Below are 17,816 nucleotides of genomic sequence, written 5' to 3' on the forward strand. Positions count from 1 at the left end.
TCACCTGTTCTATCTATGTAAACTGCAACACATGAGGAAAAAATATATATCGTTTAGATGTATAATAAGTTAAATAATGGCCATGCAAAGAAATCAAGTCCTAGTCCTTGAAAATTGTAAATGTTACCTTATTTGGAAGAAAGCGTCTTTTGCAGATATTATCAAGGTTTTTGAAATGAAGAGATTATACTGCATTATCCAGGTAGGCCCTAAATGTCATCACAGTGTCCCTATAAGGGGAAGGCAGAGGGAGATTTAACACAGACACACAAAGGAGACCCACGGAAGAGGAGGAGGCAATATGGCCGGAGAGACAGAGATTGGAGCATGGAGATCAACCACAAGGCAAAGATCGCCAATGGCCACCAGAAGCCAGAAGAGGCAAAGAACAGATTCTCCCCTGCAGAGCCTTCAGAGGGAGGGTGGCCCTGCCAGACTTCCGGCCTCCAGAACTGTGAGAGAACACATTTGTTGTTTTAAGCAACCCAGTTTGTGGCAATTTGTTACAGCAGATTCAGAAAACTAACATAGGCTATCAAAGCAAGATGAGATTTTGGGAGCTAGATAATTTTGCACAGTGCAGTCTAGGATTCCTTGATGTATCTTAGAAACAGGAGAGGCAGAATAAATAATATCACGCTTAGGAGCTGAATAGACTAAGTCCAAATTGTGTCTCCATTTGTAATGACTTTGAATTCCACGTGATTCTGAACAGCTCATCAGACCTTCACAGAGTAGCCTGGCCTCTAGCTGGGGAGTGGGCCTGAAGGCGGAGAACCACCAGCACGCTCTGCATTGCAGAAGCTCAAGGTGAGGGAAGAGCAGGTCTTGATTTGGGCAGTGGGAGTTGGTTGGAGATTGAACATTTATTGTACGCCAGGTGCATGAAAAAAAGGGCCCATTGCATACCTTACTCATTTAATACTCATAATAACTCTATGCTAGGAGTACCACTACTGTTTATAGATAAGGAATCATAATACATGTATCAAAATACATGTCCAAAGTAACACAGCAAAGAAGGTGCAAAGCCAGAATCTAAACTGAAGAATCAGAGCCTGAACCCTTGGCCTTGACAGTAATGTGCCAATATACGTGGTTTAGGCAGTGGTCTACCAACTGGGAGAGGTGGGAGCCTGGAGGTGCCTCACCCTGGATGCATCCAGTAAAAGCATGTGTTGTTTGTAGAGATTTTAAAATAGTGATAACCCAGAATAGTAGTTGTTCTGCCTTTTATCATCGCCCCAGCCAGTGATCCTGAACAAGGTCAACTTGAATACCCCCCTCTCTAGTACAGCAGAGTCCTCCCCAAGTCCCTCTTCCCTTGAGATGCCGCTGGCTTTAGTGACCGATTTGGACTACTCAAAACCATGTCAGTGGGCAAGATAGACTCATGTCTGTTCACTGGGTGTGCCAGTCTTTTCAATCCGTGAAAACAGAATCCTCAGGGACATTCTCTGGTTCATCACAGATCCCCATGGGTCATTAGTCCCTCTTGATGACCATCCCTGGAGGGCAACGGACTGACCACGACCCAGAGAGGCCAGAGGGATCAGTGTGCCTGTGTCTGAATGGCCACCTCTCTGCCCACAAGCCATAGCATACATATATCTTTGGCAGTCTCACCCAATAATGGCTTATAAACAAAATCAGAAAAAGTTTCACCATCCATGTGCCCATGGCTTCCAAATACCTATTTCTAGACCTGATTTCTCCCCAGGCCTCTAACTTTATAGACCTTTTTATGTCCGTTTAAATGCCTAGTATGCCATTCAAATATTACATGGCCCCAAACTGGTCACGGATGTCTTACCTTTTTGTCCTGGCATGGTAGGCAGTCCGTCCACTCTGACCAGTGGCTGAGCTGGCAGCTAACGGCTCTGGGGCTGGAGTTCTGAACAGCCCGGCTTACTCTCCTAGAGACAGGGGAGACCTCTGCTTCAATTTTTAAAATTCTTATTATGGTGATTTTTAGTTTTGTTATAAATTGAAAAAGATCTTTTAATGTGAAGATATCTTCTTAATTAATCTGAAAACAGATTAATTTTTCCCCAGCTTTGTTGAGGTATACATGACAAGAATTGTATATCTTTTAGATGTATGATGTTATGGTTTGATATACATTGTGAAATGATTAGCACAAGCAAGCTAATTAACACAGCTATTCCCTCACATAGTTGTGTGTGTGTGTGTGTGTGTGTAGATCTAGAGATCTCCTCTCTTAGCTAATGTCAAATACACAGTACAGTACTATTAACCATAGTCACCATATTATACATTAGGTCCCCTGAACTTATTCGTTTATGACTGAATATTTTGATAATGTGACCAACCCCTCCCCATGCCCCCCTTTGTGGCCATCATTCGACTCTCTAGTTCTGTAAGTCAAACTTCTTTAGGTTCCACATATAAGAGAGATCATGCGATATTGGCTTCCCTGTCAGTCTTATTTCACTTATATACTGTCCTCCCGGTTCATCCATATTGTTGCAAATGGCCCGAGTTCCTTCTTCTTTAGAACCAATCGGATGTTGAATTTTTTAATCTTTTAAAAAAATTTTTAAAAATTTTAAAATTCAAATATAATTAACGTACAGTATTATATTAGTTTAGGTATACAATATAATGATTCATTAACTCTATACATTACTCAGTGCTCATCAAGATAAATGTACTTTTAATCCCCTTTATCTGTTTCTCCCCTCTTCCCCACCAGCTCCCCTCTGGCAACCACCAGTTTGTTGTCTGTATTTAAGAGTCTATTATTTTCCCTTTTCCTCTTTTTTTTCTGTTCATTTGTTTCGTTTCCTAAGTTTCACATATCAGTGAAATCAAATGTATTTGTCTTTCTCTGTCTGGCTTATTTCACTTAGCATTGTATTCTCTAGATCCATCCTTGTTGTTGCAAATGCAAGATTTTATTCTTTTTTATGGCCAAGTAATATTCCAATATATACACATGACATCATTATCCATTTATCTATTGATGGACACTTGAGTTGCTTCCATAGCTAGGCTGTTGTCAATAATGCTGCAATAAAAACAAGGGTGCCTGTATCTTTTCAAATTACTGTTTTCATATTCTTTAGGTAAATACTCAGTAGTGTAATTACAGGATCATATGGTAATTCTGTTTTTAATTTTTTGAGAAACCTCGAGACTGTTTTCCACAGTGGCCACACCAGCTTGCATTCCCACCAACAGTGCAGAAGGGTTCCTTTTTCTCCACATCCTCACTGACACCTGTTGTTTCTTGTGTTTTTTATTTTAGTCATTTTGACAGCTGAGAGGTGATATCTCATCATGGTTTTGATTTGCATTTCCCTGTTGATTAGTGATGTTGAGCACCTTTTCATGTGCCTGTATGTCTTCTTTGGAAAAAAAAAGTCTATTCATATCTTCTGTCCCTTTTTAATTGGATTATTTAGTTTTTTGATGTTGAATTGGTGTTGGATATTAACCTTTATCTAATATATCATTTACAAATATCTTCTCCCATTCAGTAGATTGGCTTTTTGTTTTCTTGATGGTTTCCTTCACTGTGCAAACACTTTTTATTTTGGTGTGGTCCCAGTAGTTTCATTTTGCTTTTGTTTCTCTTGCCAAAAGAGACATATCTAGAAAAATGTTTCTACAGATGATGTCAAAGAGACTGCTGCCTATTTTTTCTTCTAGGAATTTTATGGTTTCAGGTCTGGCATTTAGGTCTTTCACCCATTTGAGTTTATTTTTGTGTATGGTCTAAGAAAGTGGTCCAGTTTTATTCTTTTGCCTGTAGCTATCCAGCTTTCCTAGCACTATTCACTGAAGAGACTATCTTTTTTCCATTGTATATTCTTGTCTCCTTTGTTGTGGATAATTGACCATAAAGGCCTGGGTTTATTTTTGGGTTTTCTATTCTGTTCTGTTGATGTAAGTGTCCATTTTTGTGCCAGTACCATACCGTTTTGATTACTGTAGTTTTTAGTATATCCTGACATCTGCGATTATGATATCTCCAGTTTTGTTATTCTTGTTCAGGATTGGTTGGGCTATTTGGGGTCTTTTGTGGTTCCATAGAAATTTTAGGATTATTTGTTCTGGTTCTGTGAAAAATTATCTTTTGTATTTTGGCAGGGATTGCATTAAGTCTGTAGGTTGCTCTGGATAGTATGGACATTTTAACAATACGTTTAACAATTTGACAATACTCTATGCAGGTATGATGCTGGTGGGTAAATTATCTCTTTTAATTATCTCTTTTAATTTTAATAGATTTCCGGTAGTTCTATGTATACTATCATGTCATCTGAAAATAGTGACAGTTTTACTTCTTTCTTACCAATTTGGATATATTTTATTTCTTTCTCATCAGATTGCTGTGACCAGAACTTTTCAGGACTACGTTGAATAAAAGGGGTGATAGTGGACATCCTTGTCTTGTTCCTGGTCTTAGAGAAAAAGCTCTCCATTTTCACCAGTGAGTATGTTAGCTGTGGGCTTGCCATATATGACCTTTAGTATGTTGAGGTGTGTTCCCTCTAAACCTACTTTTTGAGAGTTTTTATCATTAATAGATGTCAAATTTTGTCAAATTCTTTTTCTGCCTCTATTGAGATGACCATTTTTATCTTTCATTTTATTAATGTGGCATATCATGTTGATTGATTTGTGAATATTGAACCATTCTTACGTCCTTGGAATAAATCCCACTAGATCATGGTGAATGATCCTTTTAATGTGTTGGTGGATGTGGTTTGCTAATATTTTGTTGAGGATTTTTGCATCTGTTTTCATCAGAGATGGGATGTACTTTTCTTATGTGTTGCCTTAGTTTTTTGGTATCAGAGTAAGGCTGGCCTTGTAGAATGTATTTGGAAGCTTTCCTTCCTCTTCTATTTTTTGAACTAGTTTGAGGAGAATAAGTATTAACTCTTCTTTAATAGTTTGGTGGGATTCATCTGTTAATCTGTCTGGTCCTGGACTTCTGTTTATTGGAATTTTCTGATTACTGGTTCCATTTTGTTAGTAATAATCAGTCTGTTCAGATTTTGTTTGTTCCCGATTTAGTTTTGGAAGATTGTCAATTTCTAGGAATTTACCTATTTCTGCTAGGTTGCTCAATTTGTTGTCATATAATTTTTTGTAGTAGTCTTTTATAATCCTTTGTATTTCTGTGGTGTCAGTTCTCTTCTTTCACTTTGGATTTTATCTATTTTGGTTCTTTTTCTTGATGAGTCCAGCCAAAAATTTACCAATTTTGTTTATCTTTTCAAAGAATCAGGAGAACTAACAATTGTTTTTGAAGACTCAGAGTAGCAGAAATCCCAGTGGTTAAGAACATGGGGTTTGGGGTGAGAGGACTAACTTTGAATCTTGCCACCTGCTGACTTGGAAATCTGGTTACTTAACATCTCTTAGCTACAGCTTTCCCATTTATGGGAAATTTTTAACTATGCTAAAAACAACATTACCTGATGGAATTATTGACAATATGTTAAAATACTTATGAAGTATTTGTTAAAGGTTGGCTTTTGTTATTACATGTTAGGATGTTCCATGAATTACCTCATCATTTAATTCTCTATAATGATCCTAGGAGGCAAATATCATTAGCCCCATTTATATATAAGAAAGCTGAGATTCCTAAGAGCTAAGTAGTCCCAGAAGTCACAGCCCAAGGGTGACAAAGGCAGAATTTGACCTAGTTGGTTTGATGGCAGAGCCCATGTTCATTTCCTCATCATGCTGCTGTTTCTTCATTTCACAGACCAGCCAACAGAATTGAGAGAGTGAGAGCCTTGCCCAGGGTAGTGCAGGTAGAAGGTAGAAACTGGTCTTTCTCCAAGGCCATGTTCTTCCTGTTACCCCATGCTGCCTCCTCAGAGGTTAAAGAGCTTGTCCAGGTCACACAGAGTGAGGTGGACAAGCCACAAGCTTGCCTAGCTCCAAGCCTGAGCTTCTTCCCACAACATCATTGCTGCGACTGCAGTGTTAGAGCATGGTCAGCCCACTGAGCAAATATTGTAGGAAGACTGTCTGTTACCTCCAGTATTACCATAATTTCGGAAAGCCAGGCAGCCTTTGTTGTGACGAATGGCATGATTATCACCCTAGCATAGGAAAAAGGGTGCTTCACATCTCATACTATTTATTCCATGAGTCACTAGTCATGATGAATGATGACACCCAGGTTGAAACCCAAGACAAGGAGCCATGGGGAAAGCAATGTTCATCTTTAACACTGGTTTTCAAACTTGGGTCCCAGGACTCTTGTACACTCTAATATATCAAGGAGGATTCCAAAGAGCCTTTGTTTAAGTGGGCTGCATCTACTGATACTCACAACAGTCAAAATCAGAACAGGAATTTTAGCAATATGTATTTATTGATCTATAGATAGATACATACTTAGCAATATGTATCTATTTTTATTTTAATACCAAATCCATTACATGTTACAAGTATATGCCATAATTTTATTTGAAAACAGATTTCCTTGAAAAATAATTAGTGAAAAGTATGTCATTAGTCTTCATGTTTGCAACTGTATTTAATGTTTGAGTTAGTAGAATGCAATTGGAGTCTCATTTCTGCTTCTTCAATATGTTGCTTTATGTTGCTTTTGTTGAGGTCTTTGAAGAAAATCAACCTCTTAGATGTATATAGTTGAAAATGTTACACAGTTGAGGGGAATTTTAACATTCTTTTCAGATCACTGTGGGTATTCTTCTTTGATACTACACCACAATTTTGACAAGTGGTAATTTTTAAAATGTTAGTTACAATATGGAATCTGAAATCATGTCAATGAATTTTTTTGCACCCTCTTACATTAAAGTCCACCGGTCTATGTGTATTTTGAATGGATCTGGCACTCCTACATGATTTTTGTAACACCAGGCATTGGAAATTTGGAAAACAATGGTTCACTATGCATATCTTAACAATGTTAACACATTTCACTCTCCAGTATAAATTAGTCAAATTTATTAATATCACCAGTGATCTCATCAAGCTCAGTGGGTATGTTTTCCAAAATTTTAATTTTTGTTTGAAAGCTCAAAAATTTTATCATTGGTAACAAATGCTATTATTTGGTTTCCTTGAAGCGATGGGCTCCCTGTTCATTTTTGAGACAATGTCTGCCAAATAAGTCAGCCTGAATAACAATAGGTTGGCAGCTATTTTGTTGAGAAAAAACAATGTTCAAGGGGAAAAATGGCTAATTGCTTTTTCTTAAGACAACCATCATACTTCAGTACAACAGAAGTTCATTCTCCCCATTTTGTCACACAGAATATTTAAATAACTTGTATTCTAAGATTGAGGCGTTTTTCTCAGAGATTGAACTTTACTAACATTCATGATTTTTACTGTTGCAAGAGGGACTTTTTTAAGTCAGACTTAACTTCTTTCCTGTGAGTTTGATATCACTGCCTTGATTTGTACCAAGACCACAGTGTTTTTATCTGCCATAACTTCTGCACCATCGATGAAAGCATTAACACAGTGGAAATGGCAAATGTCTTAGTGTTACTATGATATTATTGTGAACCCACAGAGCCCCTCTGAAAAGATCCTGGGGACTCCCTGGGATCTGCAGACCACTGTTTAAGAAATGCTGATTTATAAAATGATGTTGGTATGTCATACCAGTGCTCCTGTCCCTCCAAAAGCTTCAGTGCTCAGCTCACAAACTTCCTCTCTATTCCAATTCCTTCCATCCCCCTGGGAACCCTGTCAGCCCCATAAATGAGTTATTCAACACTTGCCCCTCAGTCACTCCTTTTCCTTGCCTCCAGGGACCTTTTTCCTCACTCCACTATCTTCTATGGTCAATCCTGATCCTTCTCACTTGCTAAAACAGCTTCTTCTCCAAATCACTAGTCCATGAGTCATCTGTGAATGGTTATTTGGGGGTTATTCTCCTTCTGTATTATATGTTCAAGGATTCCCAGTTCACTTTCATTTGAACTTCTTTGAGACTTTTACCCTTGTGACACCTAAGCTTTCTATCAATAATATCCCCTCCTATTTTCATTTCCCTTTGCAACTAGTTTTGAGTCTATGAGCTATCATTTTCAAATCATAATTATGTCCTAAATTTCTGGACTCTACTGCTCCTTTAATCATGCCTACCTCTAAAACCCAATCCTGAACAAATCCAACTCTCCCTCTTTATCTGGTTAACTCCTAAGTATCTATCAATGTCATCCTAAAGTTCATTTCCCTAGGGAAATATTTTTCCTCCCCTCATCTGGTTTGACCAGTCTCTGCACATCTTCTCAACATTTAATTATCACCCTTGTAATATTTGTCTAATTTCTGTCTTCACCAGATTGTGAGCTCTATGAAGGCAGATACTCTCTGTATATTTGTTTACTGTCCCTATCAGGGTGCCAGACCCAACGAAAGTGTTCAGTGAATATTTAGGAAAGGGAAAATAAAAAAGAATGAAAGGAGAAGAGCAGGGAGGGTGAGGGACAAAAAGGGAAGAGAGGAGGGAAGGGGGAGAGAGGGAGAGGAAGGAAGGAAAGAAAGAAAAGAAGGGAAAGAATGAGACCAATTTACAGGAAATAGAGTGACATTGTTTAGAGACTTACTTGAACCTAATCTAGGGTTAGAAGCTAATTAATTAATTCTGATAACTAGACATTCAAATGGCTCAAGATTCTGTCTATGTGTCATTTTTCTGATAGACCGTCCTAAGAATAAAAGTTTGAAGTATAGGGACATGGAAAAAGACAGGGTTCTAATAATCAAAAGAAGGGTAGAAGATACATGGTGAAGGTTTGGGAACAGAAAATGACTCCAGGATTAGTTTTGCATCTCACTATGGAATTGTCAAGATAATGTCAGTGTAAGCCCACAGAGACTGCATTATGATGTCAAAGTGGAAGGAAACAGTATTAATGGGTGGAAGCAGAAGCCTAGACAGAGCCGGGCTGTGTTGCTGTAGTTTTTAAAAGCTTTGTGACATGATGTCTAGACAGAAGCACACATAGTAATGCTATCACTGAAGCAGGAGTACAGAAAGTACGCAAGGACCATTCATTAAGTCATTATAGGGCTCCAACCTTTTAGCCAATATCAATATGTCCAGCATTTTCTCGTATCATTCCAATGAATCTTTAAATGGAGTTTATTTTTTGCTTATTATAAAAGTAATACATTCTCTTTAGAGAGAACATAAAAGAAAAAAAATGCCTCCAACCTTCCCACGATTAATATTTTGTTATATTTCCTTCCGCTCCATTTTCATAATATAATTGAGGTCATACTGAGTATTACATTTTACATCCTGATTTTCCACTTAATACCATAGCAGAAATGTAAAGTATTTATGATGGCTACACATGGTTCCACTTGTCTAACAGCAAAAAATTAGATTATTGACCACCCAGTGTTTCCATATTCTAAGTTCCTTCCTGAAGATACTTCCTGTAGAATGGGATGGTTGGGTTGAAGGATACAGGTGATTTTAAGGCTTATGACACTATGGCCAAATGGCTTTCCAGAAGAATTATATCATTTTTTTTTTTTAGGAAACCATGGATAAATCTGTGATCTAGTAAAGCTCAGCAAATAGTTTTAAAGCATCACCAAAAAATAAAAAAAAAAAAAACACAAGAAAAGCATCTCCTCACTGCTGAGAATCTACTCATGCAATAACACTGAGAGTCAGGAGTTTTTTTATTATAATTTTTAGTTTACATCTACTTTGTTATGCTACAATGAGCAAGTTTCTTTACCTAACTGGCTTTTAGGTTTTTTTGTTTTGTTTTGTTTTGTTTTAATCTATAGAATCACCACAAGTCAATATAGTACTATGGCAGGATTTCTCAAAGTGGTCTCTGGGGAGTGTTCAACCTGGGGTTGGGAAGGAAGAGAAGAAAATTTACATGGTCAAATTTGGATAAATTGCATACAACATGCTACTCTTAGAAATATAAAATGCAACATATTAGAGGCCCTGAGAAGTTCTGTATTCTAATTTGCACAATCCAGCATTCCCCCAATTTTTGAATACATCATTTCTTGTTTCATGTAACATCTGTAAGATTGTGTAATGCAATTAAGGGCATACTGATCTAACACAAAGTGGTTTGGATTCCACCAAGCATGTATTACAATCCAGTTTCTGCTACCTACTGAACTTTGATTTCCTTATAAGTGAAAATAGGATACTAATAACTTGTGAGACTGTTTTGAATATGGGCTAAGATCATGAATATAAAGCCCCAAGCACAAGCCTGATGTACATGTCAGTTCCTTCTCTCTAACCTTCTCAACCCCATACATGCTCATCAAAACTCTCCATCTGTATCAAAATGGTATTGAATGCCTACACTGTATAGGGCTGTGAACTAGTGACATCCTACCCATTTGACTTTTTAAAGAGGGTGGCACAGAAGGCAAAGGGCCTAAAACCTGGAGTTGAACATGCCATCTCTGAGTCAAATGCCTGACCCTGCAAAGTGGCTACCTCAGCAATTGAGATCACATAATAATTAATTGTCTAAAAGGTTAGAAGGCCTAACCCTGATTATTGCCAGGGGATCATCCTATTAAGTTGGCTCAGCTTATATTTAAGACTGATTGTCACTAATTATAACATCTTGAAGCAGATCCATTCAGTTATTACATGGAAATTACATCATGAAACTGAGGTATTTTAAGTTGACTTTGAAATTTGGCTGAGTCCCTGGTGACCTCCATATTGCTAAATCCGGTGGAAAGTTTTCTGACTTGGTCTTACTTTCCTCTGTTAGCCATTGTTCCCTTCTTGATATTGGCCTGTCTTAGACAACTTCAGCACCACACTTCCTGCCTCCCTCCTGACCTCTGTGGCCAGTTCTTTTTGAGTTCTCTACGAACTAGAAGGCCTCAGGGTACAGTACTGCCTTTCTTTTTTCTTTCTGCTTCTCTCACTCTTAGGAAGTTGAGACCATTTCCTGGGCTTCCCATGACTTTATGCTAATGCCTCCTCACTTTAGATCTTCAACCTAGACCACTCTGTTGAAATTCTGTTTTCTTTATCCAACGGCCGCATGTTAGATCTCCACCAAGTCAGTGCCTCTGAGGCATGGCAAACTTTCAATGGCTCCAAATATCAACTCTTTATTTTCTTCTTCTTTTTTTTTAAGATTTTATTTATTTATTTGACAGAGAGAGAGATCACAAGTAGGCAGAGAAGCAGGCAGAGAGAGAGGAGGAAGTAGGCTCTCTGCTGAGCAGAGAGCCCAATGTGGGGCTCAATCCCAGGACCCTGAGATCATGACCTGAGCCAAAGGCAGAGGCTTAACCCACTGAGTCACCCAGGTGCCCCTTAACTCTTAATTTTCTTCTAACCAGTTTCTCTCTCTGTTTTATCCACATCCAAAAGTGGAACCACCGAAACACACAGTTGCTTAAGCCAGATACCTGGCCATGGTTTTTAACTACCTCCTTCCCCTAACCTCTATATCCAATCCTTTGGAAATTTCTGTCATTTTACTTTCAAGATGTATGTCAAATATCTTCCCTTCTGTCTCCCTCTACTGCTACAACTCTAATTTAAGGTACCATTATCTCTCACCCAGATCACTGCTATGGCCTCCTGTGGGACCTCCCACTGCAGCTTCCTCCTATTCCTTCTCTGCACAGCCACCAGGATGATTTTTTTTTTTTTAATTAGAAATCAGATAATCCCTGCCCCCCATTGTAAGGCCCTCTAGTATTTTTTGGCTGGCTGTTGGTTGGTTTTTAGTACAAATATTCTTCATCATGGTCCCAAGGTCCCCTGTGATCTGGTCTCTGTGCACATTTTGGACATCCTTTCAGGGCACAATCCCCTACTCTCATGCTGTTCCCATCCTTCAGGGCCAGGAGCATGATGGGCCATTTACCACTGGAAGGTCTTCACCGAGGCTGATCTCTCCGTTCTCCCTTATTCTTCACATCGCTTCTCCTTACTGTCCTACATCCCTCAGCTTAAATCCCACCTCTAGAGAAAACCTACCAGCCACCCTGTCCTTACATTACTATAATACCCTCTATCAAAAGGCCTTATTAGTTTCCTTCATAGTACTTATCATAGTTTTTTACTGTAAAGTTTTGTTTACATGTTTATCGACTCCATCACTACACTGTAAATTCCATTAGGGTAGGAACATTATCTGTCTAGCACCTAGCATACCTGGAGTGTGTACTGAATGAATAAATGGACAAACAAATGAATGGATGGATGAAATGAACAAATGAAAAGTATCTTCTCTGTGCTGGGTACATACAGAATTCCACACAGAACTTCTGGTTCTAGGCACATGCCAGGTTTTCCTGCGGTGTGTTCATAATGCTGTTTCCTCTGCATGGAATAATCACACCTCATTCATCTGGCTGAAACTTCCCAGTTCAGTTAAGCCTCTCTTCCTCTAGGTAGCTTTCTTTGACCTGCCTGCCCTATGTTAACATCATGCCATATACATAGAGCTTCTCATACTTTATCTCCATCCCCACACTGCACCTATAACAAGACAGAGGTCACAACTATATTGTTTGCAGGCCAGTGCTAAATGTAGTACTTTGCATATGGTAGGAACTCGGAACAAATGTTGGGTATAAATATAGTTCCTCATTCACTTTTATATTATTTCATTTAAATAATATAATAACACTGTGGGGTGGGAACTATTACACCCATTTGATAGGTAAGTAAGACAGAGTCATAGGGAGATGAAATAAACTTGCTTAAAGGTATATAGGTAGTAAAATGACAAAGTAAGGATTTAAATGAAGGTTGTTGGACACTAAACATATGCACTGTATTAGCATTCTAAGATACACTATGAAGGATTTCTGACAAAATGGAAAGAGAGTAATAAAAATAATATTTAAAAGCTTACCATGTGCCATTTTTGTGCTAAGTACTTAGTATGAATTCTCCTAACTCCTGAGAAGCACTCAGTGAAATATGTATCTCTGTTTTATAGATGGGAAACTGGAGTCTTAGTTTAACTTGCCCAAATTCTAGAGCCACTAAGTGGTGAAGCCAAGACATAAACCCAGGTTGATCTCCCTCCAAATCTCACACCCGATGCCACTTGAAGTATAGTTAACGATTAGTTAACCTGAACAAAAGTGTCCACATTCACATGGCTCACTTCTGAGTCACACCCACTACTCTGACTGTTCAAAGTATTTAAAAATGCACATAGCTTGAATACATACTGATTTCCAGTTATCTGGACAACCTTTGAAAATAGTCACATGGCCTTAGCCCAGGGTATTTTGGTAAACACACTCTGATGCCTGTGAAATAAATAAAACAGAGAAGGATCATGATTTAAACTTCTCAGAGTCCATGACCTCTGTGTCCTATTTAATAAAACAGAGGTCATCCTCCATGTTTGAGATTCTTACTCATGTTTGCATCAGTCCTTCTAAAGGAATTTTGTTCATTCTCCATCAATGGAAATTTTTGGTTGAAAATGTTATATTTGCATTACTTATCAAAATGAAGACTTTTTTTGTCTTTTTTTCTGGTGGGTGAGAGTAGCAGGAATGGTGGAGATAATAGCCATCTGGCAATTAGAAGAGCTGACTGTTCCACTAGGTGGCCAAGGGATTTAGAACCTGTAAGACTGCTTTCTTTCCTCTCTGGCTCTGGTCCTCAATCAGGGGATAATACTTAAATCTTAGGGGGACATGATGAGGCTTAATTGGCCAGTATTCTTAAAATGCCTGGCAGAGAGGTCTGGTTGTTATGTAATATGCTCCTTCTCTCTCTCTCTGGGGCTCAAGTTTTCTCCTTGCCACACAAGTGGATGGATTAAACCAGATGTTGTCTGTGTGAATCCTAATTCCAAAGGTCTGTGATATAGAAATGATGGAAGCAGCAGACAAGAACATTAGAAGAGTTACTGCACATATATCCACATATGGAAGGAGACTCATGAACATGATGATAAGTGGAAGACACAAAAGAATACCAAGGAAACTTTTAAAGCTGAAAATCATTACACAGAAATGAAAAAACTCATTGAATGGCTTAACAACAGATTAAATACTGTGGAAGAAAAGATTAGCAAACTTGAAGAAACAGTGACAGAAGCTATCCAAAATGGAACAAAAAGATAAACAGACTGCCAACAACAACAAGAGTACAGCCTCAGTGGGCTGTGGGATATCAAGCAGTCTAACCTATCTATGACTGTACTATCAGAAAGAAAAGAGATTATGGGGCAGAGAACATATTTAAGTTAATAATGGCAAAACTTTTTTACAAATTTGCTGAGAACTATAAACCTATAGAACCATACCAAGGTGCATCATAATCAAATTGCTGGAAATCAGTAATAGAGAGAAAATTGTAAAAGCAGTCAATTTTTAAAAAATGACATATTACACAAAGAGGAAAGCATATTTTTCCTCAGAGACTATGCAAACCGAAGATAATGGAATGACATATTTAAAGTGATGTGATAAAGGCAAAATAAAGACATCTTTAGGCCACTGAAAATGGAGAATTCATCAACAAAAGTCATTCTGCATTGCAAGAAATGTCAAAGGAAGTTCCTCAGTGAGAATAAAAATATCAGCAGCTGATTCATATTATTTGAAAGTAGGCTGTGATATATTAGGGATATATGTTGCAAATCTAAGAACAATAACAACAGCAACAAGAAAGCAGAATAGTGAGTAAATAATTGGGAACTAGAAAAAATATTAAATCTAAAAGGTAAAAACCAGAATTAAAGAACAAATGGGACACATAGAAAGCAAATAAAAATGTGATAAGCAAATGCAGAGTTATCAGTAATTACAATTTATATAAATGGTATAAATACTGTGATTAAAAGACAGTGATTGTTAGACTAGATACTGAAGCAAAATTCATCTATGGGCTATCTACATGAAGCATGAAAGTATGAACCTTAAAGTATGAAGAGTCAGATAAGTCAAAATAAAATAGTAGAAAAAACTCACCATGCAAACAATAATCATAAGAAAGCAAGAATAGTTATACTAATAATAGACTGTAGAACAAAACCAATTGGATATGGATTTGAGAGCCTTTCATAATGATAAGGAGGCAAGTCATCAAGAAGACATAATTATTCTAAATATAGATAGATCATAGGTAGGTAGATAAATAGAAAAACAGGGTTTGAAAACATGTGAAGCATAAACTGCTTCTTTTTGCTTTCAGGAACTGAAAGGAGAAGTAGACAAATCCACAGAGATAGCTGGAGACTGCAACATCCCTCCCTCAGTAATAAATAGAACAAGGAGATGAAAACTTGAGCAATATGAACAGCCATCTTGATTTAATGACTTAGCACTACACCCAACAACACAGAAATACACGCTTTTGAGTGCACACAATATATTCACTAAGAGATCATATATTCTTTATCATAGAACAATCTCAAGAAATTAGAAGGACTGAAAATTGTTTAAACTTTTTTATCTGATGCACACTATTTTATTTAAGAATGTGGCTTTCTTTTTTTTTTTAAGATTTTTTAAATTTATTTGACAGAGAGAGAGAGATCACAAGCAGGCAGAGAGGCAGGCAGCAGAGGGGTGGGGAAGCAGACTCCCTGCTGAGCAGAGAGCCCGATGCGGGGCTCGATTCCAGGACCCTGAGATTATGACATGAGCTGAAGGCAAAGGCTTAACCCACTGAACCACCCAGGCGCCCCAATTTTCTTTAATTTTCATGCAATCATTTTATACATAAGTTTACATTTATTTTACAAATAACATGATCATGCATATATTACATTTTTTTAGAATTAGATTATTTCTTGCCCAACATTATCATTTAATATTTGGAATTTTTGAAATTATTATTATTTTTTATTATGTTGTGTTAGTCACCATACAGTATATCACTAGTTTTTGATGGAGTGTTCCAAGATTCATTGTTTACATATAACATCCAGTGCTCCATGCAATACCTGTCCTCCTTAAGTTGTTTAAACTTTTTAAGGCAACACACATGCTAAAATGTATTATTTATATAAAAGATGTAATGGAGATCTATTGATACTTGAGACTGGATATTACAACTGGTTTCCATCATCACAATTTTATTTTATTTTCTTAAAGATTTATTTACTTATTTATTTGCCAGAGAGAGAGAGAGAGAGAGTGCACAAGTCGGGGAGCAGCAGGCAGACGGGGAAGAAGAAGCAGGCTCCCACTGAGCAAGGAACCCAGGCGGGACTCAATCCCAGGACCCTGGGATCATGACGTGAGCTAAAGGTGGACACTTAACTAACTGAGCCACCCAGGTATCCTTCATCACCATTATTTTTAAATGTTTTTCTCAATCCCATATCTCTATTAGGGGTTGATAATAAGCAAATGGTAAAGAAGAGCTCATAAAAATAAAAATGTACTAAAAATTTTAAAAATTAAAAAAATATTTAATTTAAGTGTACCGCTGAAAACATAAATGTATATCATCTGTTTTTCTCACTGTAGGTTTCATATAAGATTTTATTTGGGGCAAAAAGTGTGACACTTAAGTTTTGTAAATGTTTGAAAACACTGACCAAACTTGCTGATCAATGCCAACTGGCACATGATACATTTGTTCTATCTAATTTTTGTCAACCATCTGAGAGAATGGAAAGACCAAAATATGACAATAACAATCACACAACACCGCTGGCAGTAGTTTCCACTGAATGCTTGCAAAGGCATTGTCTTAGTTACTTTCATCCATTTGTTTCTCTGAATTTCCTTCCATTTTACAGCTCAGAACACTTACGTAACTTGCCTGAGATCACACCAACAGTCAATGCCAGGGCCATAATTCTAACCCAGTAAAATCATTTCACCATGTAATGTTCCATTTTCAAAGCCCGGGTCAGATAAACTGGCATTAGACACATAAGACCTCATGATTTCCTACTTCAGCACTTTGTGAAGTATTTAATTGGTTCTCTTTTGCCTTGACTTCAAATTTGCCTCTTCACTGGTCTGTCTTCTTTGATAAGTTCATCAAACATCAAGAAGCTTTGTTCATTTTCAAAAAGGATTACAATGATAAGTTTTATAATTAAGAGTATCTCAGCAGAGATTTCCTTTACCACTGTTCTCTTGCCTTTATCTTGTAATTATTAGAGGTGAATTTTCTGATTTTTCAAAAGTGTATTTGCTTTAAATACAAGTCGCAAATGAACTGCTTGTAAAAAATGCCTTTCCCCCTCCTGATCTGTTATGTAAAGGAAATCTCTCTTGCTCTAGCATTTAAAAGCAATAATGATTCAAAATTAAATCACTCAACAAGATCTTGAATAAAATAGCTCAACTTAAAATCTTCAGTGTTTGGGAGACAAGGACTGCTTTCAAACTACCCCAAAGCTAAAATAAGGGGCTATTTAAGCACCATAACATATTTGATGTTAAGATGTAAAAACCTGAAGCCAATTCAAGGACAATTCAAGGAAATGAAATGAGCAAAATTGCAATGTACCTCTGAAAATATCACTTCCATTCATTACCCTACAGCAAAAGGTAAACTCATTTTAAGAATGAAATGACCCAGCATCTCTATAGTCTCTCGCCTTTCGCAAGATGATGTTATTAACATTACCTAATTGTATCTCCCCTCAAACACTATGAGATGGGAATTTTCAAGATTCACAAACAGATGAGTAGAGGTTAGCTGTCTGACATTACTCAAGAGAATTATTATTTATTAAACCGAGTATACTTTATATCTGGGACCTTATTTCATATTCATCAGCTCTTACAGATGAGACATTATTTTTCTCATTTCCAGCTAGGGAACCTGAAGCTCAAAGAGATTAATTGGTGCCCTCCAGATTGCCCAACTA

At 37.4% G+C, this 17,816-nt stretch overlaps 1 protein-coding gene across 1 annotated transcript in view; it reads right to left on the reverse strand.

Moving 5' to 3' along the window:
- The window catches only part of C8A (complement C8 alpha chain), a 64,596-nt gene that overhangs the window by 46,367 nt on the left and 413 nt on the right, over window positions 1–17,816 (reverse strand). The window contains exon 2 of the mRNA XM_047728432.1: window positions 1,814–1,916. Within this exon, the coding sequence (XP_047584388.1) occupies window positions 1,814–1,916 (103 nt within the window). The remainder of the gene's footprint in view (window positions 1–1,813; window positions 1,917–17,816) is intronic.

This window comes from Lutra lutra, chromosome 4, assembly GCF_902655055.1.
Source record: "Lutra lutra chromosome 4, mLutLut1.2, whole genome shotgun sequence".
Taxonomy (NCBI): Eukaryota; Metazoa; Chordata; class Mammalia; order Carnivora; family Mustelidae; genus Lutra; species Lutra lutra.